This window comes from Brassica napus, chromosome A2 (assembly GCF_020379485.1).
Source record: "Brassica napus cultivar Da-Ae chromosome A2, Da-Ae, whole genome shotgun sequence".
NCBI classification, from domain to species: Eukaryota; Viridiplantae; Streptophyta; class Magnoliopsida; order Brassicales; family Brassicaceae; genus Brassica; species Brassica napus.
The window spans coordinates 25496700-25520542 of NC_063435.1; the positions used below are offsets into that span (position 1 = coordinate 25496700).

The following is a 23843-nucleotide window of genomic DNA, read 5'->3' on the forward strand; positions in this document are numbered from 1 at the left end:
AATTTTACTTCGTAAACAATTGATGCAGTGCACTATAAAACTCTTTTTTTATCTTGGTTATTCTTCAGTTTCTTTTTAATGTAATGCAGTTTTATCACTTACTATTAGTATCATATCAGCATGAAGAGACTATAGATACTCAATAACACTCAGTTTTGTATTGACATGCAAATGAGAAAGTCACAGAAAAGAGAAGATGCTTTTAAATCCAAGAAAATGATCAGAACCATTGGAGTTACCTGCAAGTTGGGAGCAGGATCCTTTCTTCTTCTCCTCTAAGTTGGTGTTGCTACTATTTGCCATTGAGATATCAAACGACAGCATTTCTGCAGGTGCATCAGATTTGATGCTTGGTATTTTAGCAGAGGGACTAGGCAATAACCTGTATGATGTATAGGGACTTGTCTTTGTGTTTGTTCGTTCTTGAGAAGAGATGGCTATATGATCCTCAACTGTTGATGTGGCGAGTATGGGAGAGTTCTTGGACCTTTTCCTTATGTAGTTGAATACTGTTTCATCTGAGAATGGTCTCTCTGTTTTCCCTTTATCAGTAAAATGTAGAGTTTAAGAAAAAGTGTATAAACAGAATATAAACTTTGGAACGAATGAAAGATTTACTCACCATTGCTTGCATAAACCGGGGTTGTAATTTTCTGTGCGGTTTGTTTGATGTCTTTAGTAGTTGTGGTTGAGCGAAACACAGAATCATACTGAAATAGCGGATCGAGTTCAGGAGAATTCTTCATTAAGCTCTTCCTTTTCAGACGTGCCGAAGAGGTTGGATTCAAAGTGATCAATGATGGGAAACACTTTGCTTTTTGACGTATGTGGTCGAACACTGTATGTTCATTGAGAATGACGCAGTCGTCTTCTTCCATCGTCAAATAAGGCTCTTTCTCTGCAAAGAAGATTGGGTTGCTAAGTGGTCAATGGAACAAAGCACACAAAATAACTTGCAATGGATTTAAAGTTGTATTGAGCATCTAACCTTCTTCTGAATCTTCATCTATGAGCTTGAAACTAGGCCTGTAGAAGAAATCGATAATAAGACACTTTCTGAGCAAGAAAGCAAAAGATAATGGACTCACATCTCATCTTTTTGATTCTTTCGGTTTGGAGGTCCAGATTTTACTGGGCTGTTATCATCCACTACGCAGACATCCACCATGGGAGGATAATAGTGTGGCAGCCTGTTTTCACTTTTGTAATTTACTGTGTTGTTGTTTGCCTTCTTCAGTAGAAGTGTTTCATGGAGATCAATTCCAACTACAAATCAAAATCCAGGAAATACACACACTTGATTAGTTTATGTTATAGTGCATCACTGACTACTTGATAATCAAGTTTTGCTACAAAACCAATTGTGTTATTTGAAAGACTTAACTGTATTCCTCAAAGATGAGATCAGCCTTCACAGTCACCTTAGCCTGTTGGGGCCTTTCAACGAGTATGGTGACGCTATAGGGACTAGACATAAGGAAAAAAAAAATTCAATAAAATGATAGATGAGAGAGTTGCATTGGGTTAATGATGAAAGAGTAAGGGGCCAGGTAAGCATATACCTGGAGAAGTCATCCATTCTGTTGCCATAAAAAAAATTGATTAGCTGCAAGTTACATGCATGTGTAAAAAGAGACGTGATAGATTATACTTGATCAAGTGCTCATTACCTTATTTTCTCATGAAAGTGGATATGGTTTTCTTCCTCTGAACCAACAATCTACCAGGAAAGGATACAGATTAGTAGCTCATTTACTAGTTATCTTTTATTCAGGAGAAAATCACAAGACTGTGCAGAGAAGAAGAGATACGGTTACGGTTTTTTCCCAGTAGAGTTAGAATTATACTGCAGAAAGTTAAAGCAACCAACCATATCAGCATAATGGCGTTTTGTGGATACGAGAGGTTGTGATAGTCGAGTCAATGTGACTGCTAGTTTAGATACCCCTTGCTTCTGACTCTCAACTTCCTCGACCTTGATTTCTACTTTTGGAGGTAGGGAAGATAGAGATTCCTTGATATGATTTCCAAAAGGATATTTTCGACCGGTAACAATCTCTATCCTTCTTGGATCAGCCTCAGCAAGAGCTTCAAATGACCTGACCCCCATCGAATGAAGTGCCTAGCAAAAGAATGTATACAGACAAAAGTTACAAACACTGAAGGATCTGAAAAAGGTAAGGTGCGTGCAATGAACGAGATTATATAGAGCAGACAGAAACTGAACCTTTGCTGTAACCATTCCAATGCCAGGCAATTGTTTCAGCAAATATGGACTGTCGTCCCAGAGCTTTTGAAAGAGTGATTTGGCAAGAAGAGTTGAGCTAATCGTTCCTTTATAATTCTTTTTATATATAAAGTACTCTTTCATGCATCTAGCTATTCTGGATCCATTCGAGCATAAGGAGTTAGCGTCCTGAGACAAAAAGATCCAGCTTTCAGATGCAGAGATAACAAGTAAGGGTGGTGATAAAGTCATTAGGTGGAGCCATGAATACAATCTTAGTGTACCTGAGTCATGGATAAATCATGGACTGAAGGATCCCCAGTCAACCAATCATTTGCAAGCACAAATAGTTTCTCTTCTCTGGTTTGGATGCGTTTTTTCCGCTTTCCTTTATTATCGTTGATATGGAATCTGAGCCGCCCTTCTTTATCTGCGTTCACATCATTCAAGGTCTTCTTCTCATTACGTCTGAGCTGTATCCCTTCATTTTACAGATAAACAAAGTTAGTGTATTCATCACTTAAAAAGAGGTATGTACCAAAGCAGATTTGACATACAAGATATCTCTTCAGCACGGCATACAATATGAAGAGCCTCGTCCAAGCTATAGCCCGTTGGCGCATTAATAATATACTTCATTGTGTCAAACTTTAGATAGTACTTTGTCATCAGCCTTCCAGGCTCTACACAAAACAATGAGACGTTTAACTTTTGCAATTGGAAATATGCAATCATAAATTTCAATACCTTCTGGTTTCAAAACAAAACCGTCTGTGTCAGTCCATATCATCTGATAGCTTGACAACTCATTGATCTTCTGAAGGCAAAGCTCTAATAGGACATAGGACTAATGAGTACTTAAAAAGAAAAAAAATGAGTAATATAGCAAAGTCACTTAGGGCACCTTGCAAATGCTTCTCTACTCGATCTTTAGGAATTCCTTTCTTAATAGCATAGTTCTCTGGATTCTGTCCAAACGAACTTCGAAGTTAATTATACCGTATATGATCGTAAAAAAGTTACTGGACAATTTACTGAGATAGCATGTGAACGTGCCTTTTTCATTCTGACATACAAGTATGAGCACTTCATCCACTCAATTGCCCGTGTAACGTCAGTGACAGTAAGTTGAACTATTTCTGCGGTTAGGTGCTCTATTAAGCATGGCAGCAATCTGAAAAAAAAATGAAGAGGAGGCATTTCTTGAAGTAAAAAAATAGATTCTGAAGAATGTTTAAAAAAGAAAAGGGTTCCAAAAACAGAAGTTTATTGGCCAATACGTACTGTGATTCAACAACCTCGCATCCATTCAAGAGATTCTCATATAGATGGACCTTCAATCAATTAATAAATCACAGCCATAAGACATGAGATAAAACTAAAATTAGAGATTCAGGCACAGAGAAAAGTTGCAGTGTTTAACCGTCTCTCTTCTAGTCATAATAATAACCAGTCCCGTGTCATCAAATGGAGGCCGACCAGCCCTGCCACACATCTAAAAAAGAGAGATTACTTCTCTAGCTAGCAATCTACTTTAGAGCACATTCCAGTACCTGTAGTAGTGTGGAACGATCATATTCCATGTAGTGACCTTTTTCCTTATTGCTGAGAGGAAAACAATGTCAGTGGAAACTAGTTTAAATCCAGGATAAATTTTTAAGGAACTATCTACGCAAAGACGTACAAATGTTGAGTTGATTTGATGACGACTGTATGTGCAGGCAGGTTGATTCCATGAGCAAGAGTGTTGGTCGTGCAAAGAACTTGGATATCTCCACTAAGGAAGAGCCCTTCTACCAGGCTGCGGTCTTTTTGGCAAAGACCACCGTTGTGATAACCAACTAATTGAGGTATTCCGGTGCTAATCAGCTTGCAGAATTGAACAATATGTATGATCAACAAAGCTTAAAAAGTTGAAACAGTCCATACCGCCTTGGAGAATGTAAGACTGCATTTGTTTGTCACTGCACATTGGCGAAGCCTCCCTTAATCGTTCCAGCTGTTCTCTGCTTTTAACAAATGGATTTGAGTATCCATAGGTCATTGCAGTCTGCGCAAGCTTTTGTGCAGCCTCCTGAGCGCCCTTTCTTGTCGAGCAGAAAACTAAGGCAGATTTTCCTTTTGAGTATTGCATTAACATGTCTGCAAATTCACAGATTTCCTCAAGAGAGTCTCGTGAGTTACAACCTAAGCAATAGCTACGAATATCATGAAAATAGCATCTTACCATATATATAGTTTTGGAGGCGCTGGGTATGAGAAAACGAAAGAAAGGAAACAAGACTTGACTTAGTTTCTGTATTCACTGAAGAGACAAGAGGGGAAAAGACTAACGAAAATAAAGATTGAGAAACTGTATACCTTTTCAAAGAGGAAATCGTTCTTGGCAGCAGCATATCCTGCACAAAACCATTTTCTTAAATTCATGAAAACATGAAAAGTCATAGACAGAAAACCAAATTCATCAACACGAGCATCTTAACATTAAACCAAAAAAGAAAGGCAAGATAGTAAGTTTTGAGTGCGGCAAGTACCAAAAACTTTAGTTGTCAACTTAACAGGTCTCATTTCTTCGCCAAACCTATACAACATGGGAAGGGAAACACTGAAGAAATTAAAACATTTTACGACAAAAGGCCATATTTCTCTGAAAACCAATCCATAGATTACCTCTTAATTCCTGCAGTAGGAACCTTGAGCCATTCCGCTGCAGTAATTTGGATAAGTATTCACCACTTTAGCTTCTTGAAGAAAGTTAACAAAGCAAAAGAAAAATAATCATACAATCTACAGAACTGTGAGCTACATCTTACCTAGATCCTCAATGTTTGGAATTGTAGCTGAGACAGCCAGAAGACGCACGGAGGCTAAAGTACTTAATCTTAGTTCATGATTGCTAGAAAGAATCTTTATTCTACTGACTATTGCCTCCAGAGCAGCTCCCCGTGGATCATTCAGCAGGTGAACTTCATCAATGAGCACAAGTGCTATATCACTGAAAAAACCTAAGCCTCCACTGCTAACGCGGTAACGACTCACTGCATCAAATTTCTGCAGGGGGAAAAAAACGTAAACTATATCAAAACACTAGGAGAAGATACAAGCAGGTACTTTGTGTACTTTATGTCAATGGAAGTAATCAGAAACAGTAAGTTCCAGACAATAAATACAGACAAGAAAGAGAAGTTCATATCTGACCTCAGGTGTGGTCAAGATAATATCTGCGTCTTGTATATTCTTCGAACTGTAGGTTTCGTTATCACCAGTCAGCTCCAAACAACTGATTCCCCATGAATTAAACTTCTGATTCCAATCACGGAGCTTCTCCTGTACCAAAGCCTTGGACGGAGATATGTAAACCTCGACACCAAACATAGCATCACTCCAATTTATTAGTGTTAAAAACAAAGGCAATTAAACATTCAGAACAATCTCAAGCTTACTGTTTTAAGAGCTCCTTTAGCATGGAGAAACCTTCCATCGCTAGAGATAGACTTGGAGAGTAGCCTCAAGATGCACAGCTCGAAAAGCACGGTTTTGCCACTTCCCGTGGGGGCTGAGATAACCATGTTGATATCGGAGTGAAAGCAAAGCGGAAAACACTCGCTCTGCAGCGAGTTGAAGTATCTGAACACAAACCATCACCACAAGGATTCAAAAACGGTGTTTGGATAATCAAATCATCATCATCGTGAACATTCCTTGAATCTAATCACCTGAAAGTAAAAGCTGAGCGAAAATTTGGAGGCAAATCGGAGACGGATTTAAGCGTGTGAGTATCCATGGCGATCTGCAGATTTACTCAACAGCGTGATGTTCAGAATCGTCAAGTAATCATCATATCTTAGATAGATCGATTAGTTCGTAAACACTAACATTACTAGTCTATCACCATCCACAAGTTCAAATCGAAAATCTGCTCAGATCCTAATCGAAAATTGATTTGAGCTCTAATCGCTCGCCGGGACTCAAACTTAGAAACAGATTAGCGAAATCTCAGAGATAGTGGCTAGTCGGAGCTCGCAATGGCTCTACTGAAACCGATCACGAATCGAGCAAAAACAATCGAGAAACGCAGAGAGAATCGATCGAATCTAACCTGTGCGAGAGTAGACTTGAAGAGCAATGAAGAAAGCTAGAGAGAGAGAGAGAGAGCGAATTCAAATTCAGTGGAGTCAAAGTTACTTTTTGACCCTTGTACTCTAAGGCAAGCTTCATATACGACGTCGCGCAGTTATCGGGTTCCCGTTAGAAGCTTTGGGGCGTATTAGAAAAAATTAAAAACTTATAGGGATAATCTGATATTTATTCACAAAGGTTGGGCTTATTTTGTAAATAAGTTATCATAAAGGGGTAGGTTGTAAAGATATGTTTTGGTAACATTTTGTTACTATCCTCGAAAAAATTATGGCTGAGACAGAGATTATATTCCTCCATGACTCACATGCTTTGTGTTCGAGTGTACTTGTTGTAATCGAGTCGTATGGTTTTCCATCTTGCGGTATATATCGAAACTGGCCGTTAGATCTTTTGTTAGCTCAAAGCGAAATGTTGAAGATGTGTTATCCATGTACCGAACTGTTAAGATTGAGGGTAAATGCTCAAAAGTCTTTGAGGACTAGTTTGTCATCAGTTGCAAGCTGATGAAGCATTTGGCCAGCACAAGACTTGGCCTATTGGATGAGGCGACAACCTCTGGCCATTCACCATTGTGTTGAATCAGTGGATAGAAAGTCTCTTTCATGATACCGATTTGGATCAGTAAATACAAGCTTTATCTATCAACAATATAATTGGGGGATGATTTAAAAACTGTGGTGATTATATTCATCTGTTTTGAGTTTTTTTAGACATATAGGTATATGATAAACTTATGTTCACATTCTGTTTCTTTCACTGTCGAAACATCCAAAATGAAATGAGAATTGATTCTTACGACGCAAAACTCTTCAGTTTGTATTTGATTCTGACGAATATTGCATAGAGGCCATAAGAAGGAAGATGTAGGAGTGCTACCAACAAATACCTGCAGTTGCAAAGAATTAAAATTACTATGGTTATCGGCAAAATCATTCTAGGGAATGACGCGTTTTGATATAGCAAAAATGTTTTTAATCTTCTTCTCTATGTAACCAACGGATGCTGATTGATCTAGAATGTAAAATGTTTTGAAGGCTTACCACACTGGAGCCATTGAAAGTGACAGGTCGAGAAATGGATATGGCCACCTAGATCAATCCAGGAATCAAAAGGTAAGACAGATCAAATATAAGATGACAGAAAAAAAAAAGGGGCAAGGAAGAGTTATTACCCAACGGAGACAAAAAGATGGAGAACCCATTGGAAAATAACGAAACATCCTGTCCACAAGATGAAGTAAGAGAATCTAAACAAAGGGAATCTCTGCGAGTAAAACCCAAACAAAACACTTAGTTGATACTTTGATGTAAAGAAAACATCTTAAATACAGAAGGGAAGAAGAAAATAGTTATTATTACCAGACGGTTAAGAATTGTGTCACAGACCAGTAAAAAGAGGTTGCTCGTATGCAAATTCACAGTCATCTGAAAAAAAAAAAACACATTTTGGAGTAGAAAAGTTGAGACTGAGTTTCATGTAAGTATATAACAACATAGTACAGATCTTATGAAGCGCATAGAAAGTGATGGGAAACTTACGAAACCCATCTCATAGTCTTGTAAAGACAGAAACGGGAAGATCACGGTCCAGTAAATACTGTCTGTAAGCACAGCTGCTCCAGCACTCATCTGTTTTTCCAACAAACCCAAAACCAAAACAACGTCAGTGATCAGCACGGGTAATAATATAACACGATGCTATTACAAAACTGTAAACACCTAAAGGATTCTGTGTCAACCTGAAATATAATCTGGAAGAGATGCACAGAGGACCGTAGTGTCTTTGAACCAGAAGCTTTACTCTTCTCAAGCAAAGCCATTTTCTCCCCATTAAGAGGCAAACGTAACCCACTCTCCGCATCGTTTCCTACTTGATCAGCCGTTAGTCTCGTTCTCAGTTGCTTCTTGTGTTGAAAGCACCCGTAAACTGAAAGCACTGATCCCATCTACAGAACACACATGTGATAATGAGATAAATCCAAACAAACACACATTCATCATAACTATCTGATTTTTTTAAACATAACATGGAGATCAAAATATACCCCAAAGTAGATTGCTATCAACGTGTAAGTCCACCTGTCACATAACCAGAGCACAATAAGATACCAAATCAAAACAGAAACAAACATCTATCTCATAAAAATCTCAATCCTTTAACAAGACAGAAACCTACTTAGCGTCGCAGAGCATCATTGAACTCAAACAAAGCCTAAAATCCAACATCTTTCAGACAGTAAATGAGAGATTTTCAAGATTTTACTGAGTGTGTTAGCAGTTAAAACAAACATCATCTCATAAATTTCAATCCTTTAACAAGACACTTAGCGTCTCACAGCATCACTGAACTCAAACAAAGCCTAAAATGAATATTTTTTTCAGACAGTAAATGAGAGATTTTCAAGATCTTACTGAGTGTATTATAGTAGAAACAAACATCATCTCATAAATTTCAATCCTTTAACAAGACAGGAACCTACTTAGTGTCTCAGAGCATCATTGAACTCAAACAAAGTCTAAAATGAAACATCTTTCAGACACTCAAGGACAAGATTTACAAGATCTTACTGAGTGTAATAGTAGTAGATACGCCACCCACGAAGAGCAAGCCTAGCAATGTTGGTCGCCAGAAGAAAGCACAAGGCGAGGATCCGGAAACCCAACAACCATCCCGGGTGGATATTTTCAAAACAAGGTCTCCAAGCATCATCAATACAGAGAACATCATTATCTTCACTATCACCCTGAGTTACAACCGAACTATCTTCGTACTTCCATATAACGAAGAGAGCAACAACCATCGGAGCCAACACCCATACCGCACAGAGAAGCACTCTCCAATTAAACCAGTAATCGAAGCTAGCTATCTCGGGGTTCATCCTTCCTTCACCCTTCCAAGAATATCAAGATTAAACAGATGATGATCCGTCTTTGAGTATTCGGATCTCCGGATCCGAAAACCCAATGGATCCAATTGATCGATTCACCTGTAAAGGATTGCAATTTCAGTTAAAAAAATGTGATTCCGAAGAAGTTCAGATACGCGTAATACTTACGTGATGTAAGGAAGATGTGTCTTTTTCCCTCTACAGTGTTGGTGAATTGTGTGAAGGAGAAGTCAAATTGAAACTTTGAAGCTATGCGATTCGTATAAGTCGCAGAAGGCATCCGATGGCGGTGAGCCACGAGAAGTCGAAGCACTGCAGATGGAGAGAGTGACAGGTGGGGGACCTACTGATTCTTTGTTGTGAAAAACGCCGTCGTTTCGGTTTTTTTTAAATCATAAATAAATAAAACTTCTCAAAACGGAAAAATATCTACGAGGGCCCACATATTCATATATTTTTCTATTTATAGCTTAGATTTATATTTTTTTTCTTGGTCAAAACATATATTTTTCTGCCTATCTATAAAGATTCTCTTCTTTGTTTAAAAAGATTTTTAATAAAACAGAGAACAAACAAAGCATTCATTAAACCGAAATATATATTACATGTCCACTTCTTCCATTAAAATACCAAATTTAGTTCAAATAGATAGATAAAGAAAACAAGTTCAAATAGCTTAGATAAAAACGGTTAAACATGGCCACGAGCAATCATCTCCAGCAAAGCAATTTCGTTCATCATAACTTCATCACACCCATGCATCACCATCCAACTGTCTGCCATCGGTTCATCAACCTCCATGGTTACACCACTCCCTGACCCAGACGTAGAACCAGATGCAGACGTTGACCTTGACACACAAATGGTAGACTTCTCTAAATCCAAGTTCATCACACCATCAACGATGTACTTACACTCATTCTCATCGTTTTTCTTGTTGTAGTCTAAGGCATCAACAATTACATTTTTACCTTTACCTCTCACGTTTCTTCGACCATTGTTTCCATTTGAGTTAGAAGCTGCGGTCATGAGAGTATCATCGTTATAGGTAACAGATCTAATATAGTTTTGAAGAGCGTTGCTGCCGAGTGCAAGGGAAACTTCATCTTTCCCCTTAGACTTCCTCGAGTGTTGTTTGCGTTTAGTCGCATTCCAATGGTTCTTGATTGTATTTTCAGTGCGTCCAGGGAGTTTCCGAGCAATCTCAGCCCATCTGTTCCCAATCTCTTTGTGGGCTTCAATCAATATCATATCTTCTTCTTCACTCCAACTATCTTTCTGTAATATATAACATATTCTTTTATATATATATATATATGTATTTATAATTGTTACATTGTTGTGAGAGAATCTAAGTGAAAATAACTTTAGTTTGAATGCTTGCCAGTTGTAACTATTGTCCAGGACAACAAAACAAAATTTGTTAAATAAGGTTGTAGACATATATGTATATACAAACAAAAAATTAAAGTTCATGCATAAGTTAAGACCATTTACATGTTGACAAATATAAAAAAGTTTGTTCAATTCTTTTAGAAGTTTGTCAATGTATGTATTTGAAAAAAAAACGAGAAAATAATCAAAATGACATATTCAATTGAATGTTCAACACTAACGACCATATAAGATGAATACAACCATGGATGCTTATATATGCATATAAGAGTTATGATACAATGTCAATTTGAATGGCATAATGAACACAGAAAATTGTGTCATGCATGGAAGACTAGACATATAACGATATATGTAACATATATGCACTCTTATGTAACTGTTATTATAAAGACAACCACATATACATATGCAATACTACATAATTCATATATGGATATATGTATAAATAATAAATAAGTAAGAAATTAAAAAAAAGTAACCTTGATATCAGGACGAAGATGGTTATGCCACCTTTCTCTGCATTGTTTTCCAACACGTCCTTGAAGCATCTTAGCGATCTGAGACCACCTTTTTGTCCCATGAAGCCTCACTAATTGCATCAACAGCCTATATTTATGTAGAATCCTCAAAAAATTTATATACTTAATTTTCAATAATAATAATAATCATACCATATAAAAACAAGAATTTATGAAAATTCCAAAACTGGTGAATTTACCTATCTTCATCAGAAGTCCATTGACCTTTTATTATGCTTGCTTTTCTCGTCAGTTTAGATCCTCTCCTCATCTGAAATCTTTTGTTCTTCTTGATCTGATCGGCTCTGATCATTATTTGATTATTGTGATGTTGATTCATGATGGTATCTTCATTTGCGCCCAATATACCTATTGGTTTAGGCGCACCATATAGATTACAGTCAACCATGGCTAGATTGAAGATCGACTCTGTCCCAAAGATTATCCCTTGATTTTTATTATTTTCCCACATAGTATTGTCGCGTGGGACATGTGAAATGTTGGGTAAATCATTGGGCTCAACAGGTTGTGATGTGTTACATGCCATGTCGAAGAAATCTTGGTCGTTGGATATGCCACGAAGATATGCCTCAAAAGCTTCAGTACATGGAGAGGGAGTGATACCATTAAAGATATCTTTTGAGAGTGTATCAAATGAGTGGGGCTGCATATCATAGTGACGAGGAGAAATGTTTAGATTTGGAATATGATCGGAAGTAGTGTTTGAGATTTTCAATGTCAGATTTTTAGGACAAAGATCAGGGTTCACGATCGATGGCACATGTGACCTATCGAGATTAGCATGGAAAGGTTTATGATGCATGTTTTGGACACATGAAGCATCATCAGTAAGAGATGGTTGAACATCTTTTAAGGTGAAATTTTCATCGAAGATAACAGATGCAAGATACGGATAATGCATTTTTATCACTGATTGAAACTCCATAAGATGACTATGAAAAAATAAAAAACACAAATGAAAAATAAAACTGCACTAGATTTTAAAGAAGAGAATTAGTTGGTCAAGAACATGAAGAAACTAACGATAAATGAGATTGAAATTCAAGCTTGATGATGAAATTAAGAAAGAAGAAAGCTGGTAGAAGCTAATGGTAAAATATTAAGAGTTTATATATAGGAGATGATGTGAAGAGTGATGAGTTAATAGATATTTATTTGATGGTCCAAGGATAAATCAGTCATTACAAGTCGTCATGTAATAATCATGAAGTAGTTATAAGGTAGTTTTAAAACTTTGTAATGTTCTGTAATATTCTCAAGCATGTTTGGACACGTGTTGAGCATGTAAATAACATAATTTTTCAGCCGTGCGATCATTTTTTGTGTGTGTTGTGCAATGTTAATCTAACGGTTTAAGATATGGAATAAGGTCCACTGTTTTTTCAATAAATATAGTAGGTCCCACAAAATTCAACTCCAAAAGATTGACCACGAAATTTAAAATGGTAAAAGAACATTAATTATTATATACACCACTCAAAATATAAAATTATGTTGATAATTAATTTTTTGGAAAAAATATTTTACAACCAATAGTAGGATTTCAAAATGTTACTTCCTCCATTCCATTATATGATTTTTTTCATTTTAAAATATTGTTTAATTTTTGCAGTATACCATATAATTTTCATTGGTTGATTAATGTAAAAAGATCATAAAATCTATAATTTATATGATTTCTCAAAATTTATGTTTGTAGAAAAATAAATTGAATTTTTGTTGTGATCTAACAAAAAAACTTGTATAATGAAATATAAACTAGAAAGAATATTGAAACTTTGTTTTTATATGTGATACTTAACATTGCCTCATTATAAGTTTCTCAAATTTTGCCATAGACAAATTCATGTCACTACATATTTAATGACTAAATAACAATATGCATCCAATTTATTAGTATAAATATTTTGAAATAAATAATACTCAAAAACGGTTGAAGATTTATGTAAAACAACTTTTTATAGAATAAAATAATATATAGTAAAAAAACCAATGTTATTTGCTAAAATTATCTTTCAGAAACTTTAAAGTTTATTATTCAATATAAACTATGTATAAGAGATAAACTAAAATTACTCTAATTAAAAAAAAAAAAGATAACAAGGTGAACACTACAGTAGAAGCCAAATGATATGATGATATTGAATAGGAAGTTTCAATTTTGTAACTGGATAGTTGAGACTATATACCATAGTAATAACAATGATAGGCTTTTAACCAATGACATTTAAATCCAAAAGAGACAGTCTATCAAATTATTCTAACATACAAATCTTAATCGTTGTAAAGTATTAAACCCGTTAAACTATCTTGTCATTATCTTACTTTAATTTTACTTCTTTTATGACGTAATCAATTATAAAATTATAAAATACATAAATATAAAAAGGTGAATACTATTTATTAACTATAATAAATTGAATAAAAGTAAGGAATCAAACCAGAAAGTACCTTTGGCGTGTGGCATGACCTGATGTTAGAAATTTGTGGGCCTTTGCATGATGTCCACTTGTACCTAAAGAGGTCTTAGATCCAGCATTAAACATGGCCGGGAAACGGCATGTTTGTCACTTTCCATCTCTTACTAGAAAAAAAAACATCACGTATTCTAGAGTCTGTTCAACCCCTATATGTGAGTAGGAAGGTTTGGAAATGTTTGAACCGTTTTGAAATAAACTATCACTGCGTAGTAGAAACGGAAGCTGGAGAAATATTGATATGTTAGACCATCATTGGCGAAAGATTCTAAGAATTTCTCAAAATATATTTTAACAACTAAACATTATCAGTCACTAAACAATATGACGGTGTTGCAAGAGTCTTTCACAAATGTTAAGGGAATCTCTTATTTTAATTGATGAAAAACTTCAAAAAACTCACTAATGTTAAAAAAATAATAAATATGTGAAGTTTCATTATTAAGAACAATGACAAAAGAGATAAAAATAATTTTAAACGCTCAAAACCTATTACATCTATGAAAGCTGATTAAGCAGAGGGCTTAAAAATCCAAAAAAGAAAAATTTATAGATAAGAAGGTTTAATCAAAACACTAAGGCTATGATTAAAGCTTCGCTAAGGCAAATTCTACTAGCAACAACAATTAATCCTAATAGATCTAACACAAAATCTGTCACAAGAGACCTACAACAAGAGCAATAATTATTATAGTATAATAGCCGGAGAACAGTCCAAAGATCAGTCCAAAAGCAACTCCGAGAGGTAGACATGTAAAGCAGGTTGACCAGGCCCCGGTCTGGTTATCACCCAATGAGTCATCTCCTAACGTTGTTACTTCCAGAAGAGAACTATATGATTCGCTATAAATTCCAATCCAAAGAGGTGAGACTAGCATAATAAAGCACAGAGCAGTACTGGCAGATGGAAGCAAAGGTAAGGCACTCGACTCCTTCACACGAGTAACACTTTAAAGAATGTGGCTTCAGAAAAACGTAGAGACAGAGCAAGAAAAGTCATCCTTCTTCTGGGACATGAAGCACAGAAAAGCCAAATTTCTAAAAAAAACAGGCGGCGAGAGGCAACCATGCTATGCTGTCAGAGAATCAGAGTCGAAGATAGCAAATAAGTTTGACGTCCATTCTCTCTACTAATGCCACTGAAAAGCTTAGGGTCATCAATCAGAATAATCACATAAGTTTGAAAGTTGTCCCTTCGATTATCATCCAAAGAATAAGTACGTTCAAAGTACTTGCGACACTTCCGAGGAAAGCCTACAAGTCTCAGTGGCTTTTCCACACTATTGGTGATATAATAGAAGGCAGATCCATTGGTAGTATTTGAGAAAGTATCTATCAATTAAAAAAATTATAATAATAATGAAAAAAAAAATAATGAACTTTTGTCAGAAATGGTTCTTATTTGAATTGCCGTAACAAAAGTAAAAAAAAAACTATTTCCCACATGTCATTAAATGATTCACACTGCTCATCTTATTGTTTTAAATCTAGTTAGATAATAAAATTATTATACGCATATTAGAGCATCATTAATGGGGGTGTTTAGAGGGGAGAGCTTAGGAAAAAACTAATATAATAGTGGGTGGAACCCACACAAAAATTAAGTACATGTGCTTCTTCTGCCTAATTAAGCACCGGTTCTAGCTCTGTTTCACGGATCCCACTGACACGTCGCAGTCTACTATTGGTTCATTTTTAATTATTTTTTTTAAATCAGAGAAAGAAAAAAAATATTAAGCACCCCACTTTAGGGTTAATGATGCTCTTACTATTATATTTACTGAGATACTACTTACATTATCCAATGATCGAGAATGATTTGACAAGGGTGGTGTCTAAAAATGTCTAAAATTTGTTGGTTATGATTTTTTATAAAGTTATTTAACCTGTTAATTAATTTGTATATGCCTTTTTTATAATTAGTTTGATGTTCCCTTCCATCTTCGACAGTTTGTTTGTGAGTTTACTCTGATCTTTAAGTTGTTTAGGTATTTTGTTCCTTAATCATGGAAGTTGTATGTTTGGTCCCGGAAGAATGTTTCTTGCTGGTTTGGTTTCCTTTAATCTTTGAGGCTTTGGACTCTCGTATAATGTTCGGACTTACATATATCTAAATTTTTTGGATCGAAACAAATAAAAAATCAAATTAACATTAATCAAATTATGAGCGTACGATGAGCCACACTTGGTAGAGTTATGGAGCCTAGCTAAACTCTCCAACTATAAGTCTGGACGATATAAGATTCATATTGTTCGATTTGGATTTAGATCTGGGGACATCATATTCGATAATCCTCATCTGGGCCACACTTTCCGATGCCAAACGACCTCATAGTCATGGTACATTTCGTTTTTTACATTATAATTTTATAGACTAACCAAAAGAAAACATTAAAATTTTGTTATTTTGACGTATCTCTTTCCCTCTTGGTGCACATTGTTATATGACATCTTATACCTATCGACAATAGTTAAGGTTTTTTTGGGACCAGAATAGAACTATTACTTGCATGCATATGATGATTCTACCAATGGGATATGCTGGGTCCCAAAGTCGAACTTTGTCCATAAATAGACGGTCCAGATTTAGTGTAATCGATTTTTAAATTAACATCCACTGTTGAAGGAAGTCAAAGAGGGGTAAAATCGTAAATGAATTAATATAATCCACTGGTGGAACTGATCCGATAACAGAAACATTCTGTTTGTTCTTTTTTCTAGGGAAAATTATAGAAACTACACACGGCCATGTTTTAGGATTGTCGCGAGAAAGTAAGCGGGCATGGGAAGAGCGTTCGTGTATGTGATCGTGGGAGGAGGTGTTGCTGCTGGTTACGCAGCTCTCGAATTCACAAGGAAAGGTGTCTCCGATGGCGAACTCTGCATCATCTCCGATGAACCCGTAAGCAAGACCCAAAATCAATCTGTCTCTCTCTATTAATGTGAATTACTTTCGAAAATTTATGTGGGTTTCCTTATAAGATTAGATCTTTGCTCAAGATTTTTTTGAATATCTGTGCATGATATTCTTAATATTGAAATCGATGCTCTGTCACGCTGAAATGAATCCGTTATATTATGGTGGTGAGAGTTTGTATTTTTATAAAATGATTTGGTGAAGTGAACAGTACTTCATGAGTAGTTTCCAAGAATCATCATATGGAGAAACTAAGTATATAAGTCAATGTATCAATACATAGCACACCAATGCAATCGTTAGGGTCTAGGCTCCAAGTATATAAGCCAACGTATCTATTATTTTCAAATTGTCCTCGACAACTTTCTATGCAGCAATGCTTATGGTTTGTGGATTAGTATTAATCGCAATCTTATGTTTGTTTTGATCTATTGCTTTTTTTTTTCACTAGGTTGCACCATATGAGAGGCCCGCGTTAAGCAAAGGTTTTCTCTTACCAGAAGGTAAGATAAACCTGGTAGCTTGTGTTTTTCTGCTTTTGGAGTAAGGGGAAGCTAAGATGTATAGACACTTCTCAAGAAAAAAAAAAGGATTTTGAGTTATAGTTTCACTCATTGAGTACCCCTGTAAGAGTTAACCCACGATCTTATCTACAGATCCTACACGGCTTCCTTCTTTCCACACATGTGTTGGGGCTAATGATGAGATACTCACCCCAAAATGGTACAAGGAACATGGTAATTTACATTGTCACATTTGATTTTTATTGAGAAAGTACTATGACTATGAGAGCAAGGTCTGACAAATTTGTAAAATGCTTTCTTTCCAGGAATTGAATTAGTCCTTGGAACTCGTGTTAAGTCCGTTGATGCGAGGAGGTTGACTCTTGTAACAAGCACCGGGGAGACTATAACTTACAACTTTTTGATCATTGCAACAGGTGCCAGGGTATGGATTGCACAATAATAATCAAGTTATCATCCTTGATTATGTTACAACCTGTTATTACTTACGATCATTTAAGATTTAAATTTAACTGTAGTCAATGTCCGTTAGATGTTGTGAACATTGTTAAAAGTTTCTTGTCACGTGTGACTTGTGTAAGCAGGCGCTGAAGCTCGAAGAGTTTGGGGTGGAAGGCTCGGATGCTGAAAATGTATGTTACTTACGAGATCTGAGCGACGCAGACAGGCTTGCCACTGCGATCCAATCAAGCTCCAATGGGAATGCTGTTGTTATCGGTGGTGGCTATATTGGCATGGAGTGTGCTGCATCTTTAGTGATCAACAAAATCAATGTCACTATGGTTCTTGCAGGGGCTCACTGCAGTAAGTACTCTCCACTATTACTCGAAAATCTTGTGTCTGTGTGGTTGTGCTTGACCTTTTCAGTTTTTCTATGACAGTGGCGCGTCTCTTTACTCCCAAGATTGCAACTTTCTATGAAGACTACTACATGGGTAAAGGAGTGAAGTTTATCAAAGGAACTGTTTTGACATCATTTGAGTTTGATTCGGATAAAAAGGTTAGATAACTTTTAACTTGAGATTCAACTTGGAACTATAAGATAGAACAACGGAGCCTTTTGATCAAATGATGATGTATGAAATCTCCAACGTTGTTGGCTGTAGGCCTGGCATTCGGTTTCCGGTTCGGTTTTTGGGTTCCGGTTTTTGGGTTCTAAAAAATTAAGAACTAGTATTTGGTTATTGACAAAATCTGGCTCGGTTATTTTGTTATTTGGTTCAATTTGTGTTACAAAATTAGGAACTGGTTAATATCTAAAAAATTCGGGTCTAATTCGGTTCTTATTTTTCGGGTACTTTCGGATTATGTAATTCAGTTTTAAGGTTAAATATCAGATAATAATATTAGGTAATTCGGATAATTTTACATATTTTGGGTTGAAAACGGTCGGATTATTTGGTTTATAAATATTATTTTAGGATATTTGGTTGTTTAGAAACTTTATATAATTGATATTTTAGATATATAATATGTATTTCAAAAATCTGAATATTCATTCAGTTCCTGATTCGGTTTTTTGTTCCAAAAATATAGGATCTGTGCAGTTATTTATGAAATTTGGTTCCGTATTTTGGTTGGATTCTTCGGTTCCAGATAAATATACCCATGCCTAGTTGGCTGTGTTTATTTATTGATATGAGCTTTTGATTAGCAGGTCACGGCAGTTAATCTCAAAGATGGGAATCAGTTACCAGCAGATTTGGTCGTGGTTGGAATCGGAATACGACCAAACATAAGCTTGTTTGAAGGACAGCTAATAATAGAGAAAGGAGGGATAAAAGTGAACAGCCAAATGCAGTCAAGTGAGAGCTCAGTGTATGCAATAGGCGATGTAGCTACATTCCCAGTGAAACTATATGGCGAAATGAGGAGGCTAGAGCATGTGGACTTCGCTAGGAAATCTGCACGGCACGCAGTTTCAGCGATCATGGAGCCAGAGAAGACAGGAGAGTTTGACTACTTGCCGTGTTTCTACTCAAGGTTCTTTGCCTTCTCCTGGCAGTTCTATGGAGACCATGTTGGTGAAGTTGTGCACTTTGGGGAGTATGATGAAGGTAAAGTGTTTGGAGCATATTGGGTTAAAGAGGGTCACCTTGTTGGGTGTTTTCTTGAAGGTGGGACCAAAGAACAGTATGAAACTATCTCTAAGGCAACACAGTTGAAACCAGCTGTTACTGATATGGAAGAACTGGAAAGAGAAGGACTCGGGTTTACTCAGACAGTGGTGAGTCAGCAGGTGGTTACTGAAGTTAAGGATGTTCCAAGCTCTGAGATTGTGAGGCAGACGTCAAGAGTTGTGAGTCTTGTGACGGTGGAGAAGCCTTTGCATGTATGGCACGCGGTGACTGGAGTTGTTGTTGCTGCATCTGTGACTGCGTTTGCTTTTTGGTATGGTAGGAGACGTCGTAGATGGTGAAATAATTCAATGGCAGGGCAGTGCCTGAGATTTTCTCGACTAGAAGCGATACATTTTTTTGGCGCCTTAAAATTTTCAACTAGAAATTTTAATTTTTAAAAAATATTATCATTGAATAATATTAAAAAGTTTAATACATAATTTTTAATTGACAACTTCTATAATTAATTAACATTTTGTGACATAATCAATCATCAATATAATTTGATGAATGCATCATGTTCTCTTTTTCCTTTTCATTTTGATGAATGCATCCTGTTCTCTTTCTCTTTTTCGTCTTGATGCATCCGTTTCTTTACCCTTTAACGATTTTGGAGGCATTTTTTAGTTCTGCAACAAGAATTTCTTTTAAAGTTAAAAAACTTATCAATTAACATAAAATAAACTAATAATCGAAAGAGGTGACTCCATAGTGAAATTTTATTAATATAATAATTAAGCAAAATAATTTCTAATTTTGTACGTTATCTTATATATTAAAACAGAAGTCACAACCTTGATTCATGTGTGATTTTTTAAAAAATGGACCTAATGGACCTATTCATAGAAATTCATACTATATTTTAATTCAGACTAATAATAAATATAATTTTTAAAATATTTTAATCATAGTATCTTTTGATATCTTTTCATTTTAAATATAAATATATTTATTTTAAAATTCTAACAAATCTGTTTAAAAAGATTTTTACAAGATCTTCATTTTTGAAATTATACTTAAATATTTTCACTAATTTCAAAATTAGTTTAAAATATTATTATACATTAATATATTCAGTTATATAAAATGAAAAATAAAAAAATCTATAATATTTTAGTTATTATATAATCATAATCAATTATATTAAATTAAAATTATTATATTGAGCTAAATATAATAAAATTGTATTAAATTTATATATTTATATATTTTACTTTCGTAATTATAAAATATTTATGTTCAAAAATAAAATCTAATATGTTGGTAAGATGGGTTAACATTATCAAACTATATAATACATGTATAAAAATTAACAAGTATTTCTTTAAAGTTAATAATATAAAATATTTGTAACTACTTTAATCATAATATATTTTCATTTTAAATATAATATATATTTATATATTATATTTTAAAAATTCTAATAAATCTGTGTAATATTTAAACAATAACTTAATGTATTTTAAGTTATCGTTTAGAAATAAAAATAAATAAATTATATCCTATTTTATCTACTTTTATAGTCATGATCATGTTAAAATATAATTATTAGACTAAAATAAATATGATAAATTTATATTCAATTGATAAATTTATAAATTTTATTTTCATAAATATAAACTATTTATTTAAAATATAATATGATGATAGAACGACTTAAAATTAACAAACTATATAATACATGTATAAAAATTAACATATCTTACACTTTTATAGATACAATAATAAATTATTTAAAATGAATAAGCATAAAAATATTGGTAAAAAAGAAATCCAGTTTTGAAATACGTGTCAGAATTTAGCATAAATTAAATACAAAATATTTTTTAAATATATTTTCTCATGAATATATTAATTTGCTTAATAACTAAATGCAAATACAATAAGATAAATATATAATAAGAAGTGGCAAATACATAAGGTTTAAACAATTAATTAATTATAACATGTAAATTATAAAATTATTGTATTTGAAATAGTTATATAAATATTTAAGTATATGATTAACATTAAAAATATATACCACTTATGTTCTAAAACAATAATTTATGTATAGAAAAGTGAAAACAAACACCCGTGCGGTTGCACGGGTCAAAATCTAGTATATTATTAAAAGCAGATTTAAATCTTTTTTTTTATTTAGCAGATTTAAATCTTAGAAGAAAAAGGCATGAAAATATAGAACTAGGTGTAAGAAAAGAAAGTCATTCAAATTGTAAAGATAAAAAACGATCCCTAAGAAAATAAGATCGAGACTAAATGAAACCAATATGATGTTGGAGAAACAAAAAGACTTCGTTGCTTTGTTAATTGAGAGTTTAGAAAATAATTAGAAAACATGCATTCGAACTCTAAATGTTTGGAGTTGATCCGACTGACAATCACTTGCACCATCTCAGTTACCTAAGAATTTGGAAAATTATCCCCAAAAAATATTTATAATGATCGGCTCTCAAGCAGATGCTTCGTCTGCATGCATTCAGGTACAGCCCTGTGAGTACCCCTCTATCTAATGCTAGTTTCAAGACACAATAACTTGATATAACAATCTTGTGATTAATATTACTAACCAAAATATATAAGTTATTATGAGCATTTCTACAGCGAGGGCGTTTGGTCTAGTGGTATGATTCTCGCTTTGGGTGCGAGAGGTCCCGAGTTCGATTCTCGGAACGCCCCTACTTTTTATTTTACCTTCACTCTACGTGTGTATATAGGCGCATGATAGCAAAGGTAAGCATTTATGTACTGACCAAAGTACCCCTTATCCTTTGTTTTTCTATCCTCTCATCTTCTTCTATCTCTCTCTCTCGTATCCAACAACAAAGCTAACACATTCACAGAGAGAGACACACACACACACAAAAGCTAAAGAGCGAAAATGGCAGCGACGGCTCTCTCCACCGCAAGCTCAATCCTTTCCTCATCATCTCCCACTCTCACCTCCGCCCACCCCTTCCTCTCCCGACCCACCACACTCGAATTCCCATCTCGCTTCGGTCTTTCCTCCTCCTCCTCGACCCTCACCCACCGCGCGACCCACCTCCGCCCCCTCGCCGCCGTCGAAGCCCCGGAGAAAATTGAGAAAATCGGATCCGAGATCTCGTCCCTCACCCTCGAGGAAGCCCGCATCCTCGTCGACTACCTCCAGGACAAGTTCGGCGTCTCGCCTCTCTCCTTGGCTCCCGCCGCAGCGGCTGTCGCTGCTCCGGGAGACGGCGGCGGCGCGGCGGCTGTCGTCGAGGAGCAGACGGAGTTCGATGTGGTGATTAACGAGGTGCCTAGCAGCTCGCGTATCGCGGTGATTAAGGCGGTGAGGGCGTTGACTAGCTTGGCGTTGAAGGAGGCGAAGGAGCTTATCGAAGGGCTGCCGAAGAAGTTCAAGGAAGGTGTGACGAAGGATGAGGCTGAGGAGGCTAAGAAGCAGCTTGAAGAAGCTGGTGCTAAGGTTTCCATTGCTTAAGATGTTAATTAACAATCGCAACTTTTTTATTTTTAAAAATGTGTTTTTTTTTTCGGAGTTTATGAGGTTGTTTTGTTTGAATTGTTGGTTAAGCTTTGAGAAAGTAATGTAATTTGAATCAATCTGGTTTCACCTTTGTGGATTAAGTCTTTAAATGCATGATTCGTTTAGATGCGCATAACGTGTTTGATGAAATGCCTAGCTGAAATGAAGAGATAAGATAGAATTGGGATTTGATTAGAAGATACAAAAGAGAAGCTGCATGTTTGTCGACAACACAGTGCGTGCGTTTACTTTCTTGAATGAATCTGATGGATAAGAAGACTTTAACAAGTAGTCAGTAGTGTAATACTTCCGCCTTTACATTGGATCGCAAATATCCTTCTTTTGATACAACTGAAAACGGAAATGAGAAGAAGGAAGGCGAGGGAAGAAGAAACAAGAAACTTGCTGGACAAGGTAAGAAAAATGACTTGTTAGTTAAAATAGGATGTTTGTTTATTAGTCGAATAAGGAAGACACTACAGCTTTGAGGCGACAAAAGGTCTGATGAGATTCATGTCTGCAATAAAATTTGGGTTATTCGGTTCGGTTTAACATAGATCTTATTGAATCAACTCGAAATAAAGTTTGGTTCGGTTGGCTTTTATAATTTTTTCAAATTTTTTTTTATATTTTAGTTAGATTTTGGTTTGGTTTTATTAAAATTTTGGATAAATTTGGTTTTACTTCGATTAGTTTGATTCAGGTTTTTGGAATGCTATATTTTTATTTAAAAAAAAAAAACAAAATACTGAACCGAGAACCAAATTTTTTTAAAATTTTTTACCCAATGAAATGAACTTCTAAACAAACGAACCGAAATTTTGGTTTGGTTTGGTTCGAGGATTCTGTTCGGTTCAAAATCCCAGGTCTAACTAAAGATTTTGTTATGGTGGTTCCTTAATACGATATCAATGGGCCTTTGGTCTTAATCTTGTGACAAAAACAAAGTTGCACAAACAAATTAAGAGGAGCTTAAATGAGGGCGAGGGTTAAGCTGGAGTAACACTTCAGAAGGGCCTTACACATATAAACCCATTACTAATCTATAAATACAGTTTGTGATTCAACATATTTTACATCATTAACTTATAAACCCTAGTTTGCAT

General features: G+C 35.3%; 4 protein-coding genes, 1 non-coding gene and 1 pseudogene across 5 annotated transcripts; 3 read left to right on the top strand and 3 right to left on the bottom strand.

The window, feature by feature from the left end:
- Nucleotides 1-115: 115 nt before the first annotated feature.
- On the bottom strand, nucleotides 116-6713 carry LOC106401693 (annotated as a pseudogene).
- Nucleotides 6714-7028: 315 nt separating this feature from the next.
- Nucleotides 7029-9598, bottom strand: LOC106401682. Its single transcript, XM_013842244.3, has 9 exons — nucleotides 9423-9598; nucleotides 8935-9353; nucleotides 8412-8445; nucleotides 8106-8312; nucleotides 7906-7995; nucleotides 7726-7791; nucleotides 7539-7630; nucleotides 7408-7455; nucleotides 7029-7253 (listed from the first exon to the last, which is right to left on the bottom strand). Exons 2-9 carry the CDS (start codon nucleotides 9243-9245, stop codon nucleotides 7160-7162), a joined length of 942 nt encoding a protein of 313 aa, XP_013697698.1. The 5' UTR covers nucleotides 9246-9353; nucleotides 9423-9598; the 3' UTR covers nucleotides 7029-7159.
- A 213-nt stretch (nucleotides 9599-9811) lies between these two features.
- On the bottom strand, nucleotides 9812-12296 carry LOC106424668 (transcription factor MYB118-like). Its single transcript, XM_013865426.3, has 3 exons — nucleotides 11371-12296; nucleotides 11132-11258; nucleotides 9812-10532 (listed from the first exon to the last, which is right to left on the bottom strand). The coding sequence occupies exons 1-3, from the start codon at nucleotides 12114-12116 to the stop codon at nucleotides 9945-9947; spliced, it is 1461 nt and encodes a 486-aa protein (XP_013720880.1). The 5' UTR covers nucleotides 12117-12296; the 3' UTR covers nucleotides 9812-9944.
- A 175-nt stretch (nucleotides 12297-12471) lies between these two features.
- LOC106424661 (monodehydroascorbate reductase 4, peroxisomal-like) lies at nucleotides 12472-19740 on the top strand. The gene is made up of 7 exons (XM_022709122.2): nucleotides 12472-16570; nucleotides 17037-17088; nucleotides 17242-17322; nucleotides 17415-17533; nucleotides 17694-17913; nucleotides 17991-18109; nucleotides 18767-19740. Exons 1-7 carry the CDS (start codon nucleotides 16451-16453, stop codon nucleotides 19526-19528), a joined length of 1473 nt encoding a protein of 490 aa, XP_022564843.2. The 5' UTR covers nucleotides 12472-16450; the 3' UTR covers nucleotides 19529-19740.
- A 2096-nt stretch (nucleotides 19741-21836) lies between these two features.
- Nucleotides 21837-21908, top strand: TRNAP-UGG. The gene has a single exon. It is a non-coding gene; the product is annotated as a tRNA-Pro (tRNA).
- A 69-nt stretch (nucleotides 21909-21977) lies between these two features.
- LOC106401675 (50S ribosomal protein L12-1, chloroplastic-like) lies at nucleotides 21978-22826 on the top strand. The gene has a single exon (XM_048744975.1). The coding sequence runs from the start codon at nucleotides 22111-22113 to the stop codon at nucleotides 22690-22692; it is 582 nt and encodes a 193-aa protein (XP_048600932.1). The 5' UTR covers nucleotides 21978-22110; the 3' UTR covers nucleotides 22693-22826.
- Nucleotides 22827-23843: the final 1017 nt, after the last annotated feature.